General features: G+C 42.7%; 1 protein-coding gene across 2 annotated transcripts; it reads right to left on the bottom strand.

Annotated features, from left to right (window-relative positions):
- Positions 1-1,324: 1,324 nt before the first annotated feature.
- Positions 1,325-24,332, bottom strand: ST7L (suppression of tumorigenicity 7 like). Of its 2 annotated transcripts, none has more exons than XM_071578632.1 (16): positions 23,988-24,332; positions 22,498-22,580; positions 21,410-21,569; positions 20,780-20,834; positions 20,239-20,354; positions 18,307-18,385; positions 17,019-17,173; positions 16,804-16,901; positions 16,296-16,410; positions 14,039-14,111; positions 13,201-13,303; positions 9,819-9,969; positions 9,594-9,686; positions 6,900-7,039; positions 1,646-1,715; positions 1,325-1,414 (listed from the first exon to the last, which is right to left on the bottom strand). In XM_071578632.1, the coding sequence occupies exons 1-15, from the start codon at positions 24,139-24,141 to the stop codon at positions 1,662-1,664; spliced, it is 1,629 nt and encodes a 542-aa protein (XP_071434733.1). In that variant the 5' UTR covers positions 24,142-24,332; the 3' UTR covers positions 1,325-1,414; positions 1,646-1,661. The 2 variants fall into 2 exon arrangements, 1 of the variants encoding a protein (XP_071434733.1); XR_011699785.1 differs by having other exon boundaries at positions 1,328-1,414; positions 1,611-1,715.
- Between the last annotated feature and the right edge of the window lie 260 nt (positions 24,333-24,592).

The raw sequence follows: 24,592 nt of genomic DNA, 5'->3' as shown, positions 1-24,592 counted from the left end.
AAAAGAAAAAAAATTCTTGGTCTTCTGTGTCAAGACAGATTCCAGGTTAACTCATATTGACCTTGTAAAGTAATTGATTCCTTTAGGAATTGTTTCAGGGAACAGAGTAGGGTAGAAGATTCCTCCATCCAGGGTTCAGGAACTGGAATAATTTACATGACCTTTGAAAGAAACCATCAATGTCACAAACCCTCACAAAGATAGTGGAGATCAAACTTGTAGGATCTCCCCAGTGATTAGGGGTAAGTATATGTGTTTATCTGTAAGATGATGGGTTTTCATGAGCTCAGAATTAGCATTTATCCACAAACCTGTGCTATTATTATCACTTCCCCTTTTAAGAAGCCTGGGCTAAAATGACTCTGCCCCCTCAATGCTGAACAGAAAACCTGAATGGGAAAAATGAGACATTTTCTCTAGTGGGAAAGTGGAAATGAGGTCACACCAATTAGCCCAAACCACTTGGCTGCCACAGCCATCTTTGCACCTCTGCAGTAAACAAACCCTTGGGGCTGGTCAGGATAAGAAGCAACTCCTTTGAAGAGTTCTCCACATCTCCATTCTCCTCAAGTCCTGATATCAACAACGACAGTACTTTGGACTAACACTTGAAAGTTCAGGTCTCCCAAAAAGACTCCCAAGCAGATATCACAACCCCTCTGGGCAGTCTCAGAAACCATCCTGTCTTTCCAAATGCATAGCCTTGAAGAGTAAAAGATGCACAATTAAATCTAAAGGAGGAATAACAAGAGAGAGAGGAGTTTATACAACCATCTCCTTGAGTTATGCAGCAACTACCCTTTAAGGATAGAGAAGAAACACATCTTTGTTTGCACACTATAATCTATATTAAACAGACGCTTAAGAAGTCAACAAATTCAATGTGTTAAGAAGCAACCTTTTAATAAAGAAAGCAGAACCATACTTTGCTGTTAACAAATATTTTGAAAAAGGCTTATAAAATTAAATCTAAGCCAAGTATCTGGTGCATCTGCAGCTGAGAAGGAAGTATCAATACTCCAAACACCTGCTCAGTTTGTGTACTCTCCTTTCTTACAGAGGAAGTATGAGCTTCCAGTTGTCTGAGTGATTTAGAGAGCAATAAACTATTGCTCAACAAAAATTATTTTCTTAGATGATTACAGACTAAGGCCAAAGAAGAAATTCATATGTTAAGCACCATCAACATGGAAACCTGTCAAAGATATCCGTTTGAAGAGCCCAGATTTCTTCCTTGCCCCCCACAACTGGGGGTCAGCCAACCACCAGGGTGAGGCTTGTGAGAATAAAACCAAACTATGATGGAAAACACACTCCAGTCACACTGAACGGGCTGATGCCACAGGCTGGACAGCAGCAGGACCTCAATGTGCTCCACAGTGAAGCTGAAGGGTGAAAGAAGAGTCCCAAAGCACTGAAAGAAACAGAACAAAACAATAAATCAGCTCAGCTTCCAAACCAACTTCCTCCCGCAGGCTCAAGGTATGAACAAAACCCACCCTGTGTCTTTCTCTCAAGGCAACAGAACTACATCTGTTCACTGCTGGTGCCACAAAACAGGCTTGTTGCAAACATTAAGTATTAATGAAGACACACAAAAGAAGAAATACCTCTGGAAGCCACAGCTCCAGCCTTGTCCACTCACCCCTGGTGTGGTCCACTCAGCTGGAGGCCAGGACACTGGGAGCACTCACCGGCCACAGCACCCGCAGCACCTGGGCAGGAGCAGGAGGGTTAGGGTGGCATTTCTCCAGGGTAAACACTGCCAGCTGCTCAGCACTGTGCCTTCAGGGCTGACCAGACTGAGGAGAGCAGGGCAGTGTATCATACCATCACAGAATGGTTTGGGTTTTGAATGGACCTTAAAGTTCATCTCATGTCTTGATTTATAGGTCATCAATTCAAACATGTGCAAACTGAACAGCCCTTCCACCAAGACCAGACAGGATCCATATTCTAGATGCCATCTAAACAGCTCCAGAAATAAAGATTAGGCTAAAACAAATGGTGCAAGCTCCCCTGCACCTTTCCAACCCATCCCCCAAGTCTTCCACTGGGATGTGAGTTATCCTCACACAAACCCTCGTTTCATGAGGCAGCAACGATGGGACTCATTTACTTTGAAGGTTTTACTTTGGCCCTCCTGGCTTCTATCATAACCTCAAATATTACATTAAAAAGGCTTTTAAAGCATAACATTCACAGCAGTGCAGGAGCTTTCCCTTGCAGCCAGCTCTTCCCTGCCTGTTTGCGTGTGGCACCTTCCCATTAAGTGCATGAGTTAAGATGTAGATTAGCAAGGCAAGAAACCTTTGCCCTTGGCATCGACACTCAGCTCTGACAGGAAACTTCAGGCTTTTTTTTTCCTATCAAGTGTAGAACCACTCATTACACATTGGCAGGGAAGTGCACATCTCCAAACTATACACATTTTCTCTTAGATAAGCAAAAGACTCAAGTGTTTATAAATATGAAAAGTTCAGCAGCTGGCTAAAAACTTAATTCTCCAGTCTCACTTAATGAGCTTTGGGGAAAGTGGTAGGGGGATTTGTTCAGAAAGTAAAGCAGAGTGTCACAGAAAGCAGGACTTGCCAGACACGGCTCTGCTTTGTCCTATTTTCTGTCCTTAGATGGCTGCTATGGACAAAATGGCACAGAATGCTCTAATGGGGAGCTAGGGAATATTCACAATGGGAAATGCTTTCTCCTGATCTTGCAATCATAAAAATTAGCCAATTTTTCATTTAAGTCCCATGACTTCTTTCTTTCTTGTGAAAATACCAAGCGATCCATATCAAACCACTTTGGAACATGGACTGTCTCAGGATTTTGTCCAGTTCCCTGAAGAAGGAAGTTGCTTTCAGTAGGATTCAGCAGGAACACTGCAACACTATTTTTTCAATAATTTAATATTAACTAATACTGGTCTATTCCTGTAGCATAAGGTTCAGATTTAAGAAATTGGATTGATCTGCTTGAAAATGCACAGAGAAGCTGTGGCTGCCCCATCCCTGGAAGTGTCCAAGGCCAGGCTGGACAGGGCTTGGAGCAACCTGGGATAGTGGGAGGTGTCCCTGCCCATGGCAGGGGATGGGACTGGATGGTCTTTAAGGTCCCTTCCAAGCCAAACCATTCCATGATTCTATGAAGATATGTTGGGTGTTTTCAGGAATTTCTGGGAAGACTATTTCCAGTGCCTGCTGCCACTCTGCATCACTGGTGTCCTTGAAAGCAGCTTCTCAGTGTCTCTGTATTGCAGAAGGAATTGTGCAACCTCATTTCTGCAAGATGATGTACAGCCCCTCAATTCTCCACCCATGTAATTACTACAAAATAAAAATTCATACTGAATGAAAAAATAATCAGACCCTTTTGTCTGCAGTTACAACAGAGGTTGTTTGATGTAGCTTTTCAGCTTGTTCAGTGAGCTGTGCAGATAATTGTCATCCTTTTTGTGTACCTCCTCCTTTCTGTCACTTAGTGAGATGAATTTAAGCAGCAACTGCTTGAGAAACAGAGCTGTCTGATGACCAAGGACAGCGTGGTTCTCCAAGAGATCACAAATCCAGATGAAACAAACAGCAAGGCTGAGTTCTTGCCCTCTGGGAGAACTTGCACTGGCACTGCAGCTCAGGTGGATCCTCCACCACTGCCTGTCCCACTCTCCTCACCAGCACCAACTCACACAGTCCTTCTTTACTTATCATGGAATTACAGAATGGGTTGGAAGGGACTTTAAAGCTCATCAAATTCCAACCTCCTGCCATAGGCAGGGACACCTTCCACTAGCCCAGGTTGCTCCAAGCCTTGTCCAACCTGGCATTGAACACTTCCAGGGAGGGAGAGTCCACGACCTCTCTGGGCATCTTCATGGGCTATAACTGGCTCAGTGAACACTAAACACTTCCAGCAGCAGCCCCCAACACCTGTGGGCCCTCCCACAAGTGCAGGACACACTGCACACCCCTGTGGTGCCAGCTCCCAGTGCCAGGAGCGCGGGGGCAGGATCACTTCCCGCTCCGGAGGGAGCGACGCGGAGCCGGTGCCAGCGCTCCAGGCCCTGCTCCTGCTGGATCACACTGTATACATTGGAACCAGTAAATGCTTCGTTGTGATTTTTGGCCACTTGGAATATTTTTAGCAATTTGCCAAGGCTTACCCTGTGATTTATTATGGAGGAAACAAACTCAAGCACTAACAAATGAAAATATGTAAACTCAGACTTTTCAAGTCAATAGGAAGGTATTCGACTCCTTAAAGCCCTTCCGAGGCATGTGGTGGATTCAACTGCTGGAAAAACAGTTGGATTAAGAAGCAACTGAAATGTAATCTAAGGAGTCACAGCTTGGAGCTCTGCAGTGAAAAATGCCACAGATATGATACTTTCCAATTGCCTAAAAATTCTGTTCTTGATTTCTTGGAAATTCAAGAATTTGTTGGAGATACATTTTGTATATTGCTTTTTCTTAGGGCCAAAGCACTCCAGATAAACCATCTAGAACTTCATTATCTCAAATTACTATATTTAGTAAGTTAAAGCACCTTAAGGTGAAAAATACTTGAAATAATGAAATATACAGGGGAAAAAATAATTTTAAAAGCTAAAAGCACTGGAATTACTTGAAGATGTAACACTAGATACAGCAAATAATAACTGCTTTATTAACATAACAACTGGTGTCATTAAATAGAAGACAATATTCCATTTTTTATATGAAAATTCAACTAGATGCTACTGCTACAGAGCTCCAGAACACAAGAGATAATACATAAAGTGTTACCAGCCCTCACAGCATTATCTAGAGTTAAAATATTGAAGAAAGTTATTAATTGAATCATGGAATCACAGAATGGTTTTGGTTGAAAGGGATCTTAGAGATCATTTTGTCCCAGTCCCATTTTGGTTTTTATTGCCCTGTGGGCAATGAAATCAGAAGTATTAGTTTGATGTTGGATGTCACTGTTTCTTGCAAGTTTTCTAAGTCCTTCTGAAAACATCAGGAATGGGATCAAGAGTACAATCATGCAATAATTAGAGTAAGGAAGAATTGTAGTCATTAGAGTCATTAGAGTATGATTGGGAGTTAACATTAATTTCAGCTAAAACAGCAGAATGCTGGAAGTTGGTATTTCCTTCTCAGCTGTCAATCTCAAGAGACTAATACAGAATTCACCTCTTGCCTAATGACCTCAGTACACAATTTCCACTTTTGCCAATATTAATCTGGTACTGAGAGTGGCAAGAACCCCTTTGTCTGTGCCTGCCACCTCTGTGACTTGGCTGGGGGATGATGTGACAATGTGTTACTTGATCACTTGAACAGACACTATCCATCCCTTCCTACAGAAAACAAACACACTGCCAAATGACCAAACTCTGGGAGTTTTTTCCCCACAACTTGGACATGTCACTTGACATCCAAACTGCCATTGTGCAAAGCCAGCTCTATCATACAAAGTCTTTTTTTTTTTGGTTCAAGAAACCCAGCAGAGAGAACTTCACCAAGCAATTCTTTGTTAGCATAACATTTGACCTTGTATCTCTTTGGAAATCACACAACTTTGCTAATGCAGCCCTTACAGAATTAATCAAGCAGATAGTTAACCCCTAGTTACTATGAACCCAGCCAATTATGAGCAGCACTGAAATTTGTCACTGGCATGTCCAACTACATTTTCCAACATAAAGATCAACAGAACTGTGTGGAAATGAGGCCCCACTCTGAGATTTGCATGACTTGGACACTGGACTGGCTCACTAGCAAAGCCAAGGCTTTTTAGGAGCAAAGTATTGGCAAAATAAAGGGCTTTCCCCCTGGGTCTCCATTACCTGCTGCATTAAACCAGCCAGGAAGCAAATGCCTTTCACCCTCTATTTTGACTAGCAAAGCTACAGTAGATGATTCACTGAGAGTTCAGAGCTCTTTATTTGCCACTCTGCTCTACTGCACGAGACCTGCAGGTCAATCAAGGCCAAACCTACTGTGTGGATAACTTGGAGAGCCTGGGGTGGGAAGCTGCCTATGCATCCCTCAGCTTCCACAGTCCAGGGAGAGATGACAAGGTTAGAGCCAGCAGGTGTTAACAGATAAGGAAAAGAAGCCCTAAAAAGAGCAAGGCAGAGAGAGAAAGGAGAAGGGCACAGAAGACACTCACTGAAATGTACATATTTAAGATATGGCCCATTTAAGATACATATTTAAGAGATGACATATTTAAAATACAAGACCAACAACTGACATATTTAAAGCATCACAGATTATTGCCATCATCAAGTCCAATTTCGATCCTTGAACAGGTACTCAAATGACAGAACTGTGGTCACTGAACACGTTCTCCTTCTAGTAACTGGAAACAGATGAGATCTAAAAATACTGAAAGGTAAGTGACAGCTCAACTCACTTCTGAACCTGGTTTGAAGTTCACAGTTACTTTACCTGTTCTCATCTGTTCCACTCACACCATGCTGTGGGTTTCCAATGCTCACAAGAGACCTGTTTTTCCTGCAGCCCAGCCTGCTTATCACTCACTTCTCAAGATCTCCAGTCAGCAAATTTATTTTTGAGGTTCTCCCACTGCAGTCTTCCACTTGTATGAGGATAAAATCCATACTCAACACAGTGCTCTGTGGCAAAATTTCTCTGGTGCTGAAATGCTGCTCTCTCAGCATAACAAATTAAAGCCATGGTATGTCCTAGGGACAGTTCAGCTTCTTGTCAAAACAGACATTTTGCCCAAATTTCAACATGTGTCACTACCAAGACTCTTATTGAAGCAGATAAAATAATTCATGCCCCACAAGCACAAGGGTGACTAGAGGGTACTTCACCCTGGACATCAAGATTCCCCAAAATCCCACAAGGTACTTAAGCAAGTGCCATGGTAGAGACAGTACTTACAGCTTTAGCAAAAATGACTGTCAGCTCAGGGAACTGGTGGGTGAGGAGGGCCAGCATGGCTGAAAAGGAGCACAGGCCTGCTGTGAAATGGATGAAAAAGGGAAGTTCCTTCTGGGGGTAAACGGAGACTTCGTGAAATGCTAAAAGGAAAAAATGACACGTGTTGGTGTTTGATAATCCAGGATTGTTTTCTGAATTATTTATAGTCTTTTGACTCAGTTCTGCACTTTCAGAAGGAGTAAGTGGGGACTCAAGACTTGTGCAGCACATCTTAGGTTCCAGTACTAACAAACTTCTCAAAAATATTTCCCCTCCAGTACATGCTTCTCTTCATTATTAAGTTATTACATCTTTATCTTAATTATTAATATTCCCCTCCCAATCTTCTTTTTCACTTGCATAGGCTTTATTTCTGCAGCATTTCTTCAGGCTCAATTTTTGGTACCTACTGTTCTATCAGAACAGAGAGAATTAAAATTAACAAGCTGTCAAAATTACCCAGACCAATTAAAACAATTCTGGAGCACTGATGCTCTCACCTGAAGGGAACAGCACATCTCCCACCCTAAAGGAATCTGAGCAAGTACAAACCCACCAGCATGTTCTCTACACACACAAGGGAGCTTCTTAATACCCCTCCAAGATTCCTGGTTGTAGACCACAGTAAATTTGTTCAGAGCAGCTGACAGAGCAGACCCCAAAGAAAACAGGACCAGGACTGGGTTATAAATTCTGTACATAGCAGCTCCTTGCAATTTCCAATCTGTGGTAACCAAACCCAAAGCAGGTGATTAGCCAGGCTAAGGGTGGCATGTGGAGCTTTCAGCACTCACAACACTACTACTGGTCACCAGCTGAGGACCTGCTTGGTGAATTTGCAATTACTGCCTCAATACCTGCAGCTCTGACTTCTATCCAATGATTTGAAAGGGTTTTTAAATGAAGGGAAAGAAAAAACCAGGTTCTATAAGTAATTATGAAAGGGCTGAATTTCTTGACAAGCTGTTTTTAAAATCTAACAAACCCCTCGATTTTTAAACCAGAAGAAAGTACAATTGTATTCTTTTCAAACTGAAGTTTGAAGAGGAAAGAGACACTTTATCCTCTCAGTTTCTGGTTTTGAATGCTGGTATGTGAAAACATGATTAAAAAGCACACCCAGCAAAAGTACTTTGTGCTTTTGCAACTCATTAATGGCAAAGTGCTTGGGCTTTATTTTAATTATATGATTTTAGAGCACAACTAAGCAGAACTCTTGGAGATCCATGTCTAACACCCATCAGAGATGTTAACATTACCCAGAGATTCAAACTGCCTAAGAATTCATCTCATTTAGGAAAAGTCCTAACCTAAGTTAGGAAAGTGTTTAAAAAAAAAAAGGATTAATTTTTTTTTGCACTAGATTTTCCTACACTGGAAAATTTAAACCAAATCCAAAATAGGTAAGGACAAGTAAAGATAATTCCACACATTTGAGAGTTGTTACCCCTAGACCAATCCTGGGTTTTTGAATCATTGATTTGGCCAACATTATTTTAAATAGATAAATTTTAAAAAATTAAGTGTCAAGATTTTTTGAGGAAGTGCTGCAATAAAAGTGTTAAGATGCTTTTATTTATGGGTAGTTTTATATTTAAAACATAACAGGAATGCGTGAATGATTGTGTTGAAATATCTGCATGTGTTGGTGTTTAATTATGCTGGGAAGTCTACAATTTAGGGTTAGTTGCTAACCAAGGAATTCCTTGTGCAATATCCTGCATAAGTGAGAAATGAGTAATTTAAAGCAGTCTGGGGGCAAATTTAAATTACACATTTTAAATATAACTTCAGGCTTAAATAGAAACACGTATGGGTAGTTTTCCTGTCCACAGCTGTGGTCTCTGTGGCTCTGCTGGGGCTCTTGCAGTAGCTCTTTCCAATCCCAGGGGAACTGTGTTTCTTCAAGATACAGAAGTTCAGCCCCAAAGGAATTCTATCAAGTTGTACAATTAACAGTCCAATTCTAATCTAAATTGATGGTATTTTCTTAAATATGAGGAGCATAGGCTGTAGTGATTTAGTTTATTTTCCTTACTCAAATAAAAACCCAAACCATGTAGGCTCATAATTGCACAAAGTAACCTTGCAGCAATGAGCAGCTGGAGAAGACTCACTTTTCAGCATCAAAGCTTAGTGTAAATCCACATGGATAAAAAGTTCCTGTGGAGGCATCCAGCAGACAAATATGGACCAATGAATCAATGACAGAAAGAAACACATGTTCTATGAAATTACAGATTAACCAAGGATTCTCTGCAAAAACAGGTTCTGATGGATACCCAAAAGCAGGATGGGAACCGTGGATGGATTCTTTGCTACAACAGTAATTGAATTAATGACTTTTTTAAAAAAACATTTTTTAAAAAAAGTCCATTTTGTTGTTCTCAAAACTGGCCAGTCTCAGGCTGAATGTCCCCCACACAAATTTCATCTCTGAAGGACTTCAGCCATTACAGCATCAAGCTGACATTTACCACACACACACACATCAAGTGCTTCAGGATCTTCTGGGAGGGACATCAACAAATAGCTGAATCCCCTTCCCAGGAAGCCCAAACTAAAAAAATCACAGTAAGGTAAATACAGAATACCACAAACTGAACATGTCCTTAGCTTGTGTTTTATTATCATTACTGCTTAGAAACCACTTACTTGGCAACAGTTCTCTGTCTGCAGTTTCTGTGCAGCTCGGGTAGGGATAGAAAAGATGTCCTTTCTCTAATGGGTATGGGATCATCCTAAATGCTGCAAAAAGAGTGGTGACATTAGATCTGTATCTAACCAGCTTCTCACAATGAGAACCAATCATGTTTGAGGGGAATAAAGACACAGAGATTAGTCTACTGTACAGAAAAAAATAAAAGGAGAGGTGCTTACTGCCTTCCCATGTGCAGTGCAGCAGATTTAGAGCTCCTTCTATCCTCTTCCAGTGCTGGAGGTGGAAAAAAGCATAAGCTACAGCCTCGCTGTCCCCTCTCTTCAGAATGTGCTCTGGAGGCAGCACTAAGCTTTTCATCTCTAGTAAATACTGCAAGGACAAATGGAAAGCACACTTGGTTACATGGAATATTCCAAAAACCTTTCATTGTGAAATCTAAATGATTGTTTGAGGCACAACTGAGAGTATCACAGGGGCCACCTGTGGAGGGAACAGCCCAATCCTGACCCCGAGCAGCCACTGTGTGGGAAGGGAAAAGCAGCAAAACACACTCCTGTCTGCAAGACTCTTAAATTAGGGCTTTCACACATTGAAAAAATCAAGAAAAAACTACATCTTCAGTAAGGCAAAATAAAACACATTTTTGTGGAACAGACATAAGGATAATGCTGCAGGTGCAATGCCAATGAGTGACAAATTTAGACTGATAAAAACCCCCAAACCAATGGTATTTTTGCTCATCATTTCACCACTGAGAGTTTCAGTGTAGGAGGCTGAGGATTTGTTAGCCCTCAAGTATGAGCAGCAAACCCAAAGAGCCAGTGTGCTAAACCAAAGGAAGAACAACAAACCAAAACCAGGGGAAAAAAATTTCTTTTAATGTGGTTTTACTGGGCTACCACAAAGTATCTCTGAATTCAGGTTTTTTCAATTTCAGCCTTCTCCCTCCATCAGCAGAATATGTGATGCTCAGAAGGGTCAAAGAACACAAGGTTTAATCATTTCCCATTTCCTTTGCAACACAGGACATGCAATTTTTTTAATGCAGCATGTTTTCTTATGGTACATTAAAAAAAAGACAGGTATTCATTTGAACCAAGGTTTGAAAAACAGATGAGTAATTTTTACAAGAATGAAATGACAGTTTCAGCTCCAGTATTTACCTGTGGGTTGTTCTCTCCTACCACACAGTGTCTCATTCAATAACAGCCACAGTTAATCCACATCTTTGATCAATGTAGCTGCCAATTCCTTGGGGTGTCCCCCAAAGAGTAAGAATGCAGCAAACTCACCGATTTATTTCAGCAGATGCCACAAACTATGAGATTATTTACTAATCCAGTTTGAGGACTTAACTTTTCCCATTCAGATTCTTCAAGGAATGTAGGAGGGGTTGTGCCCCAGCCAAATAAAGCACATTTACTGCCTGGCTAGGTTCTTCTCTCAGTGCCTTGGGCCTGCACTCTGGAGGGTAATATTCTTGCTAATCCCCTCTAATCCTCTTCAATTTTTTTTTTAATTTTTTTTTTTTAACACAGTAAAGGATCACTCACACAGGGCTGCTGTGGGAAAATGGTCTCAAATATCTGACCCCTGACCTGACTCCTCATGCTCTCCACAGTGCCCACTTTCCCACTGTGCTAACTGGGAATATAAACCCACCAGTGGTGAGGAAGCCCCAGTGCAAGTATTGCCACAACACACCAATGCTCAGCTGCAGGCTTTGGCTCTCCCTGAGCCCGTGTCACCACATAAACAGAGAAATTCCAGAGTCTGGCAGGTTTTCATGTCGATGTTTAAGCATAAAACAGGCAACGTGTCAGTACTGAGAATATCTGGGGGTTTGAATGCTTTATACGTAATAAAAATCTCCAAGATATTCAAAATATGATTGGAAAAGGTTGTTTCATTCAGTACCAGAATGTAGGTTCAGATCTCTAACTGGAAATGGCTTAAGAGGACCAGTTTTCTAGCTGGTTCTAACTTTCCAAACAAACCCCAGCCTTGTAAAAGCAGAACTGGGAACAAAGAGAAACAAACCTTATTTTATTTTCCTCATGCAAAATGATGTTATGTGCAAAGACAACCCCTTCCATCAGATGCAAGAACAAAGGGATTTCTACTTTACACATTCATTTCTTTTTAGTCCACAGGACAGAACAGAGTGCAAGTTCAAAAATCAGATTTTCTTCCCCACTGTAACCTGTTGGGGAGTTACTTCATTTTCTGTGCCCTTGTTCACTTGTTTGCTTTGACTATGAGCATTTCAGAGCTCCAGACAGCCTGGACCAATAAAATTCTGCTCTGCCATTTAATAAATTGGTTTTTCAAGGCAATATTGCAATTTTTTTAAAAAAAAGAAGACTGGGTAGATACACAATTAGAGAATATCAAATTACTGAAACCTGGAATCAGTTTCCATGATTGTCTGCAGAACCCAGACCATATTTTGTTAACAGCCTGTTTGAAATGATCCTTAACTTCTTTAAAAAGGTACATGAGGCTCCTGAAACAACTGGAGGACACCCAAAATAAAAGGACTTTTAGATAATGATAATGCGTTATAATCTTCTGCCCCTAAAGGCAGAGGCTAAAGAAAAATCTGTCTGAGACTGTCTGAAATGAACTTGCTCTGCTCTTGATCAGTCATGCAAACAAGCAGCAATTTCTCCCAGCAATTAGCTCTGCCAGTGCACATTCTATTGGATTGGACAGGCAGACAGAAGGGAGCAGTCCCATCATTCCAGCCCTCCCAGCTCCAGCCACTGGGGCTCCAGCATCATTTGCAGGGGATTAGGCCCAGCACTGACCAACCTCCTGCATTCAAGGTCTTACCCTGAATCCATCCCCAGCACTGGGACAGTGAAAAGCCATGGAAGGTTTTACTTTCACACCTGCAATCTGTGCTTTGGCCACTTCGAGGAATGTCAGACATTAAATTACAGCCTGTGGTGATGTAGACTCTTAATCTTGTTTACATGTGGATGAAGAAAATCAGTGACTGTAGATCTTTCAATATCCATGGAGCCATGATGGGAAGCACAGAAGAATAAAGGTTTTGGGAATACTACAGTGGTTATTGTTTGGAGAACTTAATTTGGCTTCAGGGATTTGAAGAAGGGGGTTGGAATGAGATTACCTTTAAGGTTCCTTCCAACCCAAACCACTCTGTGATTCTATGACTTTAAATATCTACATTTATTAATGATTACACTTACTCAGAATGAAAGGGCTTCAGTAGTATCTCACTGGATTTTTCAACAAGTTAGGAAATTCCAAGGTTAAATTTTTGTGCAAAAATCCCTGTCTGAACATCATCTACTGCAAAAAAACCCCAAAAAATCAGAAAAAAAAACACAAAAAAACCCTCCAACCCCCCCCCTCCAACCAAACAAAAACAAACAAACAAAAAAACCCACAAACCCCTAATTCTGGCCAAGTACTTATGATATAAAACCATTTAACAACTCCATGGCTGGAGCTGTAATCAGTTTCCAGAAAACATGGGGCTAGAAAGGCTGCAATACCAAAATGATATTATAACATGGTACTTTTCAGAATACAATAAAAGTGGTCCAATAGGAAATAAAATACTCTCACCTTTGGAACATGAGGGTTAAATTCCACAGCTCTGTGAATTGCTTCCACAGCATTAATTTCTGCTGTACTAAGCCCTCTTTTGGAAGCAGTTTCTGGGGAGAACCTGAAGGGAAAAACCCCACACTGAACAAAAGTAATAAATAATAAACCCTAACCAGGTGTTTATTTGCATAGTGAGCTTGGAGTTCGTTAAAAATTGGCTGATTTATCAAGAAAGATAAACAAATCCTTCTAGGAGAAAAATGTTCATGTTCCTTTAGGTCTCCTGACTGTTCTCCATGCCCAGATGACACAGGTATGTTTGAAATTTGATGTCAGTCCTGGCAGGTGAGTGCCCAGATTTTCACCTCACTGTTACAGCATCACCTGCTGGGAGGCAAAGCTGGAGCCAGATTTGCACAGAGCAGCCCCAAAGAGAAGTGCCAACAGCAAAATCTCCTGCACCCACCCCAAACCCACAAAGAACTGGGGAAAATCCCAAGAAAGGTGCTGAGAAAAGAATTCACACAAAAGTACTTGGCCAATTCATGGGCTCTTGAGAAAGTTCTTCACTTGTTTTAACTTTGTGGATGCTTGAAGGGAACTTTAAATCATGTTTAGTTACACACACATCTATGTGTATATATAAATACACTGAACCTCCTCTTAGAAATGTAACTGCTACATATTTAGGCCTAACCAGGGATGTAGAAGAGATTAAAAAAATAAACCTTGAATGGAAGCAAAGATTTCTTTGCAGATTACAAGTAACTTTAAAACAGAAGATTTAGACCTTTTTACTTTCTGTTTTACAGAAGATTAGCAACAAAGCACTGGTTTTACACATGTCCTTGCTTACCTTTCTGAAACAGCTCTGGCTTTTAGCAGGGCTGCTGTGTAACATATTGCTGCTGATTTTGGAAGACTGATATCTATGATAAAAAAAAATAATTAAGCTGCAAGATTCCAAAGGAAGACAAACATTTGAAACCCACACCCTCTGAGCTTAAAGATTTTTACTCAGCTACATGAGACAATGCCATGTAACATCTGGAACATTTCAGCTGTGATTAGAAACTTTGAATTTCTTTGCACAGTCAGTGTCAGATTGAAAACTCAATATTTAGGGGGTAAAGAGTGATTTTTTTCCTTCTAAATGTACCAAGATACTGAAACAATCAGAAGAGAAATACATACATAAAAACACACCTAAAACCAGGATATATTTCCTGTATTAACCCACAAATAATTAAAACAAGCTTCTAACCTTCACCTAATTTTGCAAGTGTACATTAACACAGAGTTTTACACAATACAGAGAGACTGACTAGAAGCTGACCAAAAAAATTACATTACAGACAGGTAGACAAATTTTAACAAAAATGCAATTTCCGTTCTTTTCCAGTTCCATGGGGAAAAATTCTATTAGTTGTAGCTTTGTAGAATATCTGAAGCCAAGTTTGAGCTGACAATTACAGATTAGAAGGTAAGCACTCCACAGTACAAGTTTACTTTAAAAGCAGACAAAGTCTGGGGTGTAATTCCCAAGTACCATGTTGTGTATAGTCAGATGGCTCTTGCTTTTTTTGTAAATCCCATCCTGGGCTTGTCCATCACTTAGTACAAGTCTGGCTGTCGTGTCAAGCAAAACACAGGGGTGCTGCACAGAGTTTGAAGCTCAAACTCACTTTTCCAGATGCTTAGGAAAAAGAAAAAAATCAGCAACCCTTAAGTGTCACAATTCCTGATGTTAACAGAAGCACGGGGAAAAGTGCAAATGGTTTTGATAAATTAAGGAGGATCCACACAGAAGAATGTGGATGATCAGGAACAGGAGCAGGGTGTTAGTCTGGCTAAGCAGAAAGGGCACAGGAACTGGGGGAAAACATAATACTTTTGATCCCCTGAGGCAATAAAAAACAGACACAAGAGAGAACACAACACAACAACTCCTGGGAATGGCTGTCATAAAACACTGCTGCTGTGTCCCTCCACTCTGAAGGTGATTTAAGGGATTTAAGGGACTGGAGCACAAGTCCTATGGGGAGAGGCTGAGGGAGCTGGGGTTGTTCAGCCTGGAGAAGAGGAGGCTCAGAGGTGACCTCAGCACTGTCAGGAACTACCTGAAGGGAAGTTCTGGCCAGGTGGGGGTTGGTCTTTTCTCCCAGGCACTCAGCAATAGGACAAGGGGGCACAATGGGCTCAAGCTCTGCCAGGGGAAATTGAAGTTGGAGATCAGGTAGAAATTCTTTACAGGGAGAGTGCTCAGGCATTGGAATGGGCTGCCCAGAGAGGGGGTGGATTCACCATCCCTGGAGGTTTTTCAGCTGAGCTTGGCCGTGGCACTGAGTGCCATGATCTGGTAAAGGGACCGGAGTTGGCCCAAGGGTTGGACTTGATGATCTCGGAGGTCTTTTCCAACCCAATCCATTCTATGATTCTAAGGGCAGCTTTGACAGCAGCACTTTGCACCCTCATGATGTGGGCACTCTCTAGGTGGCAAACTCTGAAGACAATAAAAAATAAGTATATATTTTATTAACCTTTAGCTAGACTTGCACAACAACTGAAATGTATTAGTTGAGATGGCAAGTGAAAGCAAACTGCACTGTTTAATGCCCACCACTAATCTCTGGCAAGCAGCACATCTGCACACTGCTAATCTCTGAGGAGCAACCTCAGTGTTACAGCAGCACGAGGCCAAGACTGGAAGATTACAGAAAGGAAAACTATCTTTTCCAGCTTATTTACATCAATTACTTACAGGCCTATGTGCTGGCTGAAAAAGGCTGAGGAATTTAGGCATAACCAGGGATGCAAAAGAGATTAATTAAAATAATCCTTGAACCAAAGGAAAGGTTTCTTTACAGATTAAAAGGAACTTAAAAAACATGAAAAATAATTTATATGTCATTTAGCTTGCTTAAATTTGTCCCCAGCAGTCAAATGAAACACTTGACCTGCACTGAGGAAGCACCTGTTTGTTACTGATGAAGGGAAGGTGGTCACCCAGCTGAGATCATGAGCAAACAGCTGCCCTTGGACAGACACAATCTGCCCACCTCACTCACACTCTTACTCAAAATCACCCACATTTCCCAACAGCCTCCCCTTACCATCATACTTGGCTAGAACTGCCTGGACATCTGCATAAGCCTGTAACTCCAGCAGTGCCTCCAGAAGGTTTTCATGGATATTCAGCATGCTGAGAAGTGGAAACTCTTTCATCAACTGCAAATCAGAAAAGAGAAATAAATTACATACAGAATTGCAGTTGAGCCCCTGAAATAGTTCATAGAAATCAGTACAACAATGCAGGATTTTTCAGTGTTCTGCTCTTTCACAGTGCTGGAAACTGGCAGGGAAGCAGCATGAAGAGAATTGCATCACTTCATAGAATCATGGAATGGTTTGGGTTGGAAGGAACCTTAAGGCTCATCTTGTTCCACCCCCTGCCAAGGGACACCTTTCACTAGACCAGGCTGCGTCCAATCATGATGTGAAAGTCTCACTGGAAAATTCAATTAGATTAATTATGATGCCAAGAAAGGAACTTAAATCCATCAATTTGGACAATGTGACTAAAAACAACAGTTGTTCTCTTTTTGTTTTACTTTTACTTACATCTCTCATCATTTTTACTGCTTCTCTTATTCTCCCAAGTTTCCTGGCACACATTGCTAGTCTCCTCTTCACATATACCAGCACATTGGTGTCTCTTCCTGATGACAAACACAAAAAAAATATGAGTCTATCAGTTTCAATCCTTACTAGTTTTACTTTAGTTTTCCATTTCTGCTCACACAAACTCAAGAGTTTATGTGATTCAAAGTCCTTACTCAGCTGTGCTTCGTGCTGGGGGCTCTGGGAATGGCAGTTCTGGGACTTTCTGTAGATCATTTCTCCTGCTTTCAGAGCCTGCTTGAAATACTTCTCAGCATCCACAATAGTTGTGGCCTCTTCCTCAGCCAGGAGGACGTATGCAGTAGCACAACTGAAATAAGAGAAAATCTACTAATTATTATGAGGAATGAAGTTTAGTATTTTTAGTGTTAGAAGCATTAGAAAAGGGGAGGTTTCACTCATGTTTAAGATCTAAGTATTTACAATATTGAATTACCAAAATACTGACTTCAGTTCAAAGGCTGGGCATCAGGAAAACAGAAACCTTTTCCATTTTACAGAAAAAAATCACACACACCTGGAGAAAAGCAACTTAAATTATTTTCCTTGAAATCATAAAAATTATCTGAAATTATCTGAAAATGTGTTTTTTATTTGGTTTGCTTTTTCAAAACCAACAAGACAACATAACAAAATGGATCAGAGTACTGGGTGAAACTGGTTTGTGTTACAAGAATATTCTAAATCCCTTGCAGGAGTGGCATCTGTGAACTCCAAACACAGTTCTACCACAGTGCCATCTCTGAATATGAGATCACATGTTTTAATTTGGACTGTTCCACATCTGAATAAAGTTTCTCACTTTATATTGCTACTGACACAAAGATTTTTAAAAAATATTTCCCAAGAGCAAGGGAGCACAAAAAGCTATTTTTAATACAACAGTTCAATACTTCAGTGCAACTGACAGTCCCTGTGCAATTCTCAGGCACAGGACTTGCTCTTAAGGTATCCAGAACTTTGCTAAAAGTGAGTTATTAATCATAGAATCAGCTGGGATGGAAAAGACCTCCAAGATCATCGAGTCCAACCCTTGGTCCAACCTCACTGTGATTACCAGATCATGGCACTCAGTGCCACGTCCAGTCTCATCTTAAAAGTCTCCAGGGATGGGGAATCCACCCCCTCTCTGGGCAGCCCATTCCAGTGCCTGAGCACTCTCTCTGCAAAGAATTTCTTTCTCATATCCAACCTAAACCTCCCCAGGCAGAGCTCAAGCTGTGCCCTCTTGTTCTACTGTTGGTTGCCTGAGAGAAGAGACCAATCCCCCCCTGGGTACAACATCCTTTCAGGGAATTGTGGAATGATAAGGTCTCCCCTGAGCCTCCTCTTCTCCACGTTAAACAACCCCAGTCCCTCAGCTGAAGGAGCTGATCATGTGCTCAGTATCCCTCCACTTAGTCTTTCCCACTAGAAATACAGCAACTCAACCTATAAACTTACTCATTGTTCAGCTCCAGAGCTTGATATGCTGCTTTAATCCGGGCCTGAGGGTTCCTCTCTCGCCACGCTTTCTGCATAACTGTTGGAAAAACATGGAAAGGCTGTGAGGGACAGACACACCTGGGAGCCAGTGGAGGCAATGCTGGCTGCTCAGAGGCAGCTCTAGTTAACATTCACTTCCATTCTGCAATCATCTGCTCTATGATTGTTACAAGGAAAAGCAGACAAGTGGTTTAATTCCAGCCTGTTTCTACCACAAGCATCAAACTCTTGCAACAGCTCGTTACGCCCCACATTTAGTTTAAGAAAGCAACACCACCAGGAAGATTCTGCACTGACCATTTCAGAACTCCTACACAGAGCACAAAGACAGCTTACATAACCAGGCAGATGTACAATTTCTAAATTGCTACAGATTTTTGGAAACATTTCCCAAGGCTTGTTGAAAGCTTGGCAGGAGCAATTGTTAAACACAGGTTCTTGCACAGACCTGCACAGAATTTTAATTTAAGCTTTCAAACAGAACTTCAAAGAAAACAAGTGATGGAGTAAGTTGTGTCTTGCACAGGTAGGGCTTCATATTTAAATGTTAAGTTGTCCAGAGAAGCTGTGGCTGCCTGTTATGGGTTCCATCTCTGGAAGTGTCCCAGGCCAGGCTGGACAGGGCTTGGAGCAACCTGGGCTATGGAAGGTGCCCCTGCCCACGGCAGGGGGTGGAACTGGATGAGCTTTAAGGTCCCTTCCAACCCAACTATATTGGGATTATACTCAGCAAACTGTCAGATCATAAAGGGTTAAACAATTTCTTTTTAAATTTACAAAGCACACTTGGGTGGAATCCCACAGCAAAGCCAATTGAAACGATAACAATTTATCACCTCATTAGAAAGCATTCTAGGAAACAATTAAAAAGGCTGAAATTTATTCAAAAGTATAATTTGATTTACAACTTGAATTCAAAATTGTTTCAATGCAATGACTCTAAACCCCTCCCCACTATGTTTCCATTTGGGAAAGATTGAAAACAAACTGAAAACCAACTTCTAGAAGAAGAAGAACAACACTCTCAGAGCTACCCTTTTCTATGCAGAACTATATAATTTTCACACTGAAAAACCTCCAAAATCTTATATTCATGGAGTTCCATATCTGGCCTATCTCAAGGATGATAAGAAAACTGAAGAATCTATACATGTTTCTTTTGGAACAAAACCTTCTGCTGTCCAGCAAGAATAACGTGGAAAAATGTTTGAGTTTTCATTTGGAAACAAAATATTAGTCTTGGCTTAGCAAGCGAGACAATCCACTCCCTTTTGTGAAATAAAAACACATCGTTCATATCAGGCATGTCACAGCCAACTGACAAGGAACACTTCCGGAATGTGACAAATTGACAATAATTCACACCCACACTGACAATAACCAGGTAAAGAACATTTGCTGCACTAAACATGTGGAACACGAGGGAAAAAAAATCCTGGAGACTGCACTATTTGTTACTAAAGTTTAAATGAGACCATATTTTGGCTGTTGAGAATACAATCCAGGTTTGCAGTTTTGTGTTAATTATTTGAAATGTGTGAGATGTTAAAACATGTCAGGATCCTGACAGCCTTAAAGCTGCACAGATTGCACAGGGTAGAAAGACCTCTTTTCACTAAATTTCACTAAATTCACTAAATTTCAAGGCCAGGTTGGACAGGGCTTGGAGCAATTTGATCTAGTGGAAGGTGTCCCTGCCCTGGCAGGAGGTGAAACTTGATCACCTTTTAAATTCCCTTCTAACCTAAACCATTCTATACATCTACTAAAGCTCCTTAACAGTTGAGAAGGGCTGCAGCTTCACAAAGTGTTTGACATGACAGCTTGATCTACATTCAAGCTCATTAAGAATACCCTCTTTACACTCTCCAGCACACACGACATTGGTACCTGTATCCGAGGGCCGAAGGGCGTCTGTGTCACAGGTGAAAAAGTTCTGATGATCTTGAGCAGACAAATTCATGTCATAGTAAGTAAGAGGCTCCTTCCCAGTCACCCACATGTACCTTCAATAGGAGAGATTTCAGTAAGAGGCAGATTGTAAAGGTGCACAAGTTGTAAAGGTCTAAGTAACTATGGAACTGGATTCCCAGGAAGCAGCTTTCCCTATGAAATAACAAAGGCTTACAATACAGCCATGCCAGTTTAATAAAAGAGAATTGAGAAGCAGAATCTCAACCTGAGAATAAAGCTTTTCTCCTACTTTACTCTCATGAAAAATAATGTTACAGTAATATTTGCATTCTTACCATTGAAACTGCCTAAGCTTGGCTTGGTGCCTTTTAAACACAGGACTGGCATCAATCACCCCTACAATCCTGCAGGTCTCCAGCTGTCTCCTGACATTACCAGTGCAAGTTCTGTGAACAAGTCATGAGTATGGCCCCAATTAATTTTAAAAATATGCAATGGAAAGTAAGATAATTAATACCTGCTATACTCTGCTCCTCGGAAAAGATTGAGAGGATTTCGCCACACTTTGCACTCTGGAGAGGGGAAAAAAGAAAGTCATTTTTAAATGAAGAACAGAGGAAATATTATCTTGACTTTGAAATGCAGTGAAGCAAATGCAGTTTTGCTTTCAAAAGCTGCTTTACTGTGATTGTTACACAAGTTAGGCATGATCATAGAATCTTCTTCATAAACTTCTGTTATTAAATATATAAATATACATACAAATTATATATAAATACTCTATATTTTTGACCAGCAACATTGCTGGGGTACACAAATACCTGGTAGGAAAATTAAACACTGCCAGGTACACTCATGCAATGTTTGCCTTACACGTATTTAGAGCAGTAAATAATTATTACTAAAACAGGTTTAGCTAAATGTGTAACATTTTCTAAATCATATTTTTAACAATGAATGGTTTACAGCAAAGATACTTTATTATTTAGGGGGATTTTTACCACCATTAATAAAACACTTTATGAACTGTAGGTGTCCTCCATTCCTTACAACACCAATGCAGAGCCAAAGCCATTGAAAGCCAGTTCAGGTGACCAGCCACCTTGAAGCCTAAGGAAAGCTGCTGGGATCCATCAGGAATCATCACCTGGCATGTTCTGCCTGCTGCTCTCACTGTCCCCTGCTGAGAAGGCTGCTGGGGGTGGGGGGCTGTTCTCTGCCCCCCCAATGAGGGGCCTCAGATGGCTCACAGAAACCTGCTCGATGAAGGACGTGCCGTATTTTCGGAAGTGCCACCACTCAAACACCTGTCACAGGAGACAAAAGCACCAGAAATTTCCTCAGGGGATGCCCCTCCAGCAAACATGAGAGGTGAAGAGTGTTCACAGTGAGTAAATCCCCTTGCAAATTGACTGGAGATGGAACTCGTCTCCACACAAAGCAGCTGGTTTGGCCTGTCCTGGCATGCAGGATCACCCACAGAACAGGAAAGAGATTGAAAAAAAACATTCAAATTTGAGTCAAACACATCATGTTCCTCCCTCCCCAGGTCATCAGGGTAACTCATAAACCCTTTCAGCAGTGCCTGCATAGGGAAACTGGGAATAGAGCAAAAAACTTTATATACTCTGTCTGCTGAGGATTTATCAAGTTGCAGCCACACCTGTAATACCAAATTTGTAGTACTCAAGAGGTGGAGTTTTTTAATTTGACAAAAATAATCTCAAAGAATAAATCACAGAATGGTTGTGTTGGAAAGGACCTTAAACTCACCTCATTCCAACCCCCTGCCATAGGCAGGGACACCTTCCACCAGACCAGGTTGCTCAGAAATCCATTAAAACAGACTTTGCACATTCAGGTAAATATGTTTAATTGACAAGAAATGACATTTTCTTTGCCTTTTAATACTGAAAATAAAGATTAACCAGAAAGATTTACATGTAGTGTCATGGTCTGCATGAGGGTCAGATGATTCTGGTGTCCCTGTCCACAGGCAGGGGTTGGAATGAGATGAGCTTTAAGGTTCCTTCCAACTCAAACCAGCCTGCGATTCCATACAAGTTATTTCCTCAGATTCACAAAGAATAGTTACAATACACCAAAGAAGACACTAAACAAGTTTCTTCCCAGCCCAAAGGCACCCTCTAGAGTCTGATCCTCATTCCTTTTACCTCTCACAAAATCATCTGAGAGGTGCTGAAGGTGTTTTGAAAAAAAAAGAGAACCACTTACAAATATCAGTCCAGATATAAAAGACGAAGTCACTGTGAGAGCAAAGTAGAATTTCGGAGTCAAAGTGCTTAAAAACACAGTCACTGTGAAGAGAAACAAAAGCAACAACTTATCAAGCAGAACTGAAAATGAGGAATAGCTGTTTATTACAGATATAACATAGTACAGCCCTAGTAACTTCATAATGCTACTTTGTAAGAGAATCCTTGCCATGTATTATATTGTTTGTAACCAGCTCTGCCAGTCCATCAGGTGTTATACCCAATCCAAAAAAAAATCATTGAACATTTCTAGACAAAGCAGCTCATGGTCTCACCCATATCATGGTGGTGGAGCACAACAAGCCAATTTAATGTATTATTTCACTTTAATCTAAGACAAAATCATATTGTTTTGATTCAGTGCTACAAATATGCATTTCCCACAGAGCTCTCCCTCCTGCTATTGACAGCACAGGGCAGGGAATGCAATTATCTAGTGCTGCTCTGGACTCAAACTGCACATCAGCCTTGTCACCTCCACCACCCCCTGGGAAGGAGGGAAGGACAGGGGTGACCAGGGCAGGGCTCCAGCCTGGCAGAGCCCTGGCTCATTCCAGCTGCCCTGGGGCTGCCCATTCCCAGATCCCACCATGTCCCCAGGGTGTGTGATGTGCCCAGTGTGTCACTGCAGGTCAGGGTGTGCAACTGGCCCGTGGGCACTGCCAGGACAGAATCACGGAATCACTGAGGCTGGAAAAGACCCCCAGGATCACCAAGTCCACCCTGTGCCCCATCCCCACCTTGAGGTGATAAGGAAGCAAAGGGGTTGCACAGGATCTCTGGTACGCTGAGAACTTTGCTGACTTGGGAAATGGAGCTCAGAAAATACATTTTCACAAAATCACTGAGATTGGAAAAGATCCCCAGGAACTCCAAATCCAACCTGTGCCCAGTGCCCACCTTGTCCCCCAGCCCAGAGCACTGAGTGCCACATCCAGTAATTCCTTAGACACCTCCAGGGATGGGGACTCCAAACCTCCATGGGCAGCCCCTTCCAAAGCCTGACCACCCTCTCCATGAGGAAATTCCTCCTGATGTCCAACCTGACCCTCCCTTAACACAGCCTAAGGCCACCTCCTCTCATCCTATCCCTTATTCCTTGTTAGCAGAGTCCGACCCCCACTTGTCTCACCATTTCTGTCAGGAAGTTACAGAGAGCGAGAAGGTCCCCCCTGAGCCTTCTTTTCTCCAGGTTGAGCCCCTCCGCCAGCTCCCTGGGCCGCTCCTGCTGCTCCAGCCCCTTCCCAGCTCCATTTCCTTCCCTGGACAGGCTCCAGCCCCTTCCCCAGCTCTGTTCCCTTCCCTGGGCACGCTCCAGCCCCTTCCCAGCTCCATTCCTTCCTTGGACACGCTCCAGCCCCTCCCTGTCCCCGCCGCCCGAGGCCATCCCCGCACGCAGCCCTGGGGGCACAACCGCCCCGTCACCCGCGGCCCCCGGGGGTCCCTCACCGGCGGCCAGCCCGTCCCGCAGCCGCAGCGGCAGCCGCAGCCCCGCGTAGAGCAGCCCGAGCCCCGCGGCCACGGCCAGCAGCGCTCGGGCCCAGGGCGCCGCCGCTCTCCGCCGCACCAGCTCCCAGCGCCCGGGGCCGCCGCTCTCCGCCATGGCGGCCGGGCACGCCGGGACAGGGGCGGGGCGCGCTCCGGGGCGGGGTTACGGCCCAGGCTGTGGGGCCGCAGAGCTCGGCAGCACCCGGGCTATGCTCTGCGCTGTCCCCGCACTGTCCCCGCACGGCAGCGACAGCGCCCCGAGGCTCCGGGACGCGGCGGCTCCACCACGGCCGCGCTGCCGGTACGGGGCGGGCTGCCCGTTCTCGTGATGGCGGCCGCGCGGCGTCTGCCCGCACATAAGATGGCGCCGCCCCACGCTTCCGGCTCACCGCTCTCAGCATCACTGGGTGATGCTCCACTAGCCTGTCCGCAAAGCGCACCCGCTGCGCCATCAGAGCATCCCACACACTACGAGCAGGAGCCTCGGAGGCTCCGGGATGCGGCGGCTCTGCCACCGCCGCGCTGCCGGTACAGCGTGAACCCGCCCATTTCCACCATGGCGGTCG

The sequence above is a fragment of the Pithys albifrons genome, chromosome 28 (genome assembly GCF_047495875.1).
Source record: "Pithys albifrons albifrons isolate INPA30051 chromosome 28, PitAlb_v1, whole genome shotgun sequence".
In the NCBI taxonomy this organism is placed as follows: Eukaryota; Metazoa; Chordata; class Aves; order Passeriformes; family Thamnophilidae; genus Pithys; species Pithys albifrons.
This window is presented reverse-complemented; position numbering and strand designations above follow the sequence as displayed.

Coding starts and splice junctions, on each gene's coding strand:
- ST7L (XM_071578632.1), bottom strand. CDS start 24,141: ATGGCGGAGAGCGGCGGCCCCGGGCGCTGGGAGCTGGTGCGGCGGAGA. Junction 22,581..23,987: donor GCGGGACGGGCTGGCCGCCG/GTGAGGGACCCC, acceptor TTCTCTTCACAG/TGACTGTGTTTTTAAGCACT. Junction 16,902..17,018: donor CCAGCACGAAGCACAGCTGA/GTAAGGACTTTG, acceptor GTTTGTCATCAG/GAAGAGACACCAATGTGCTG.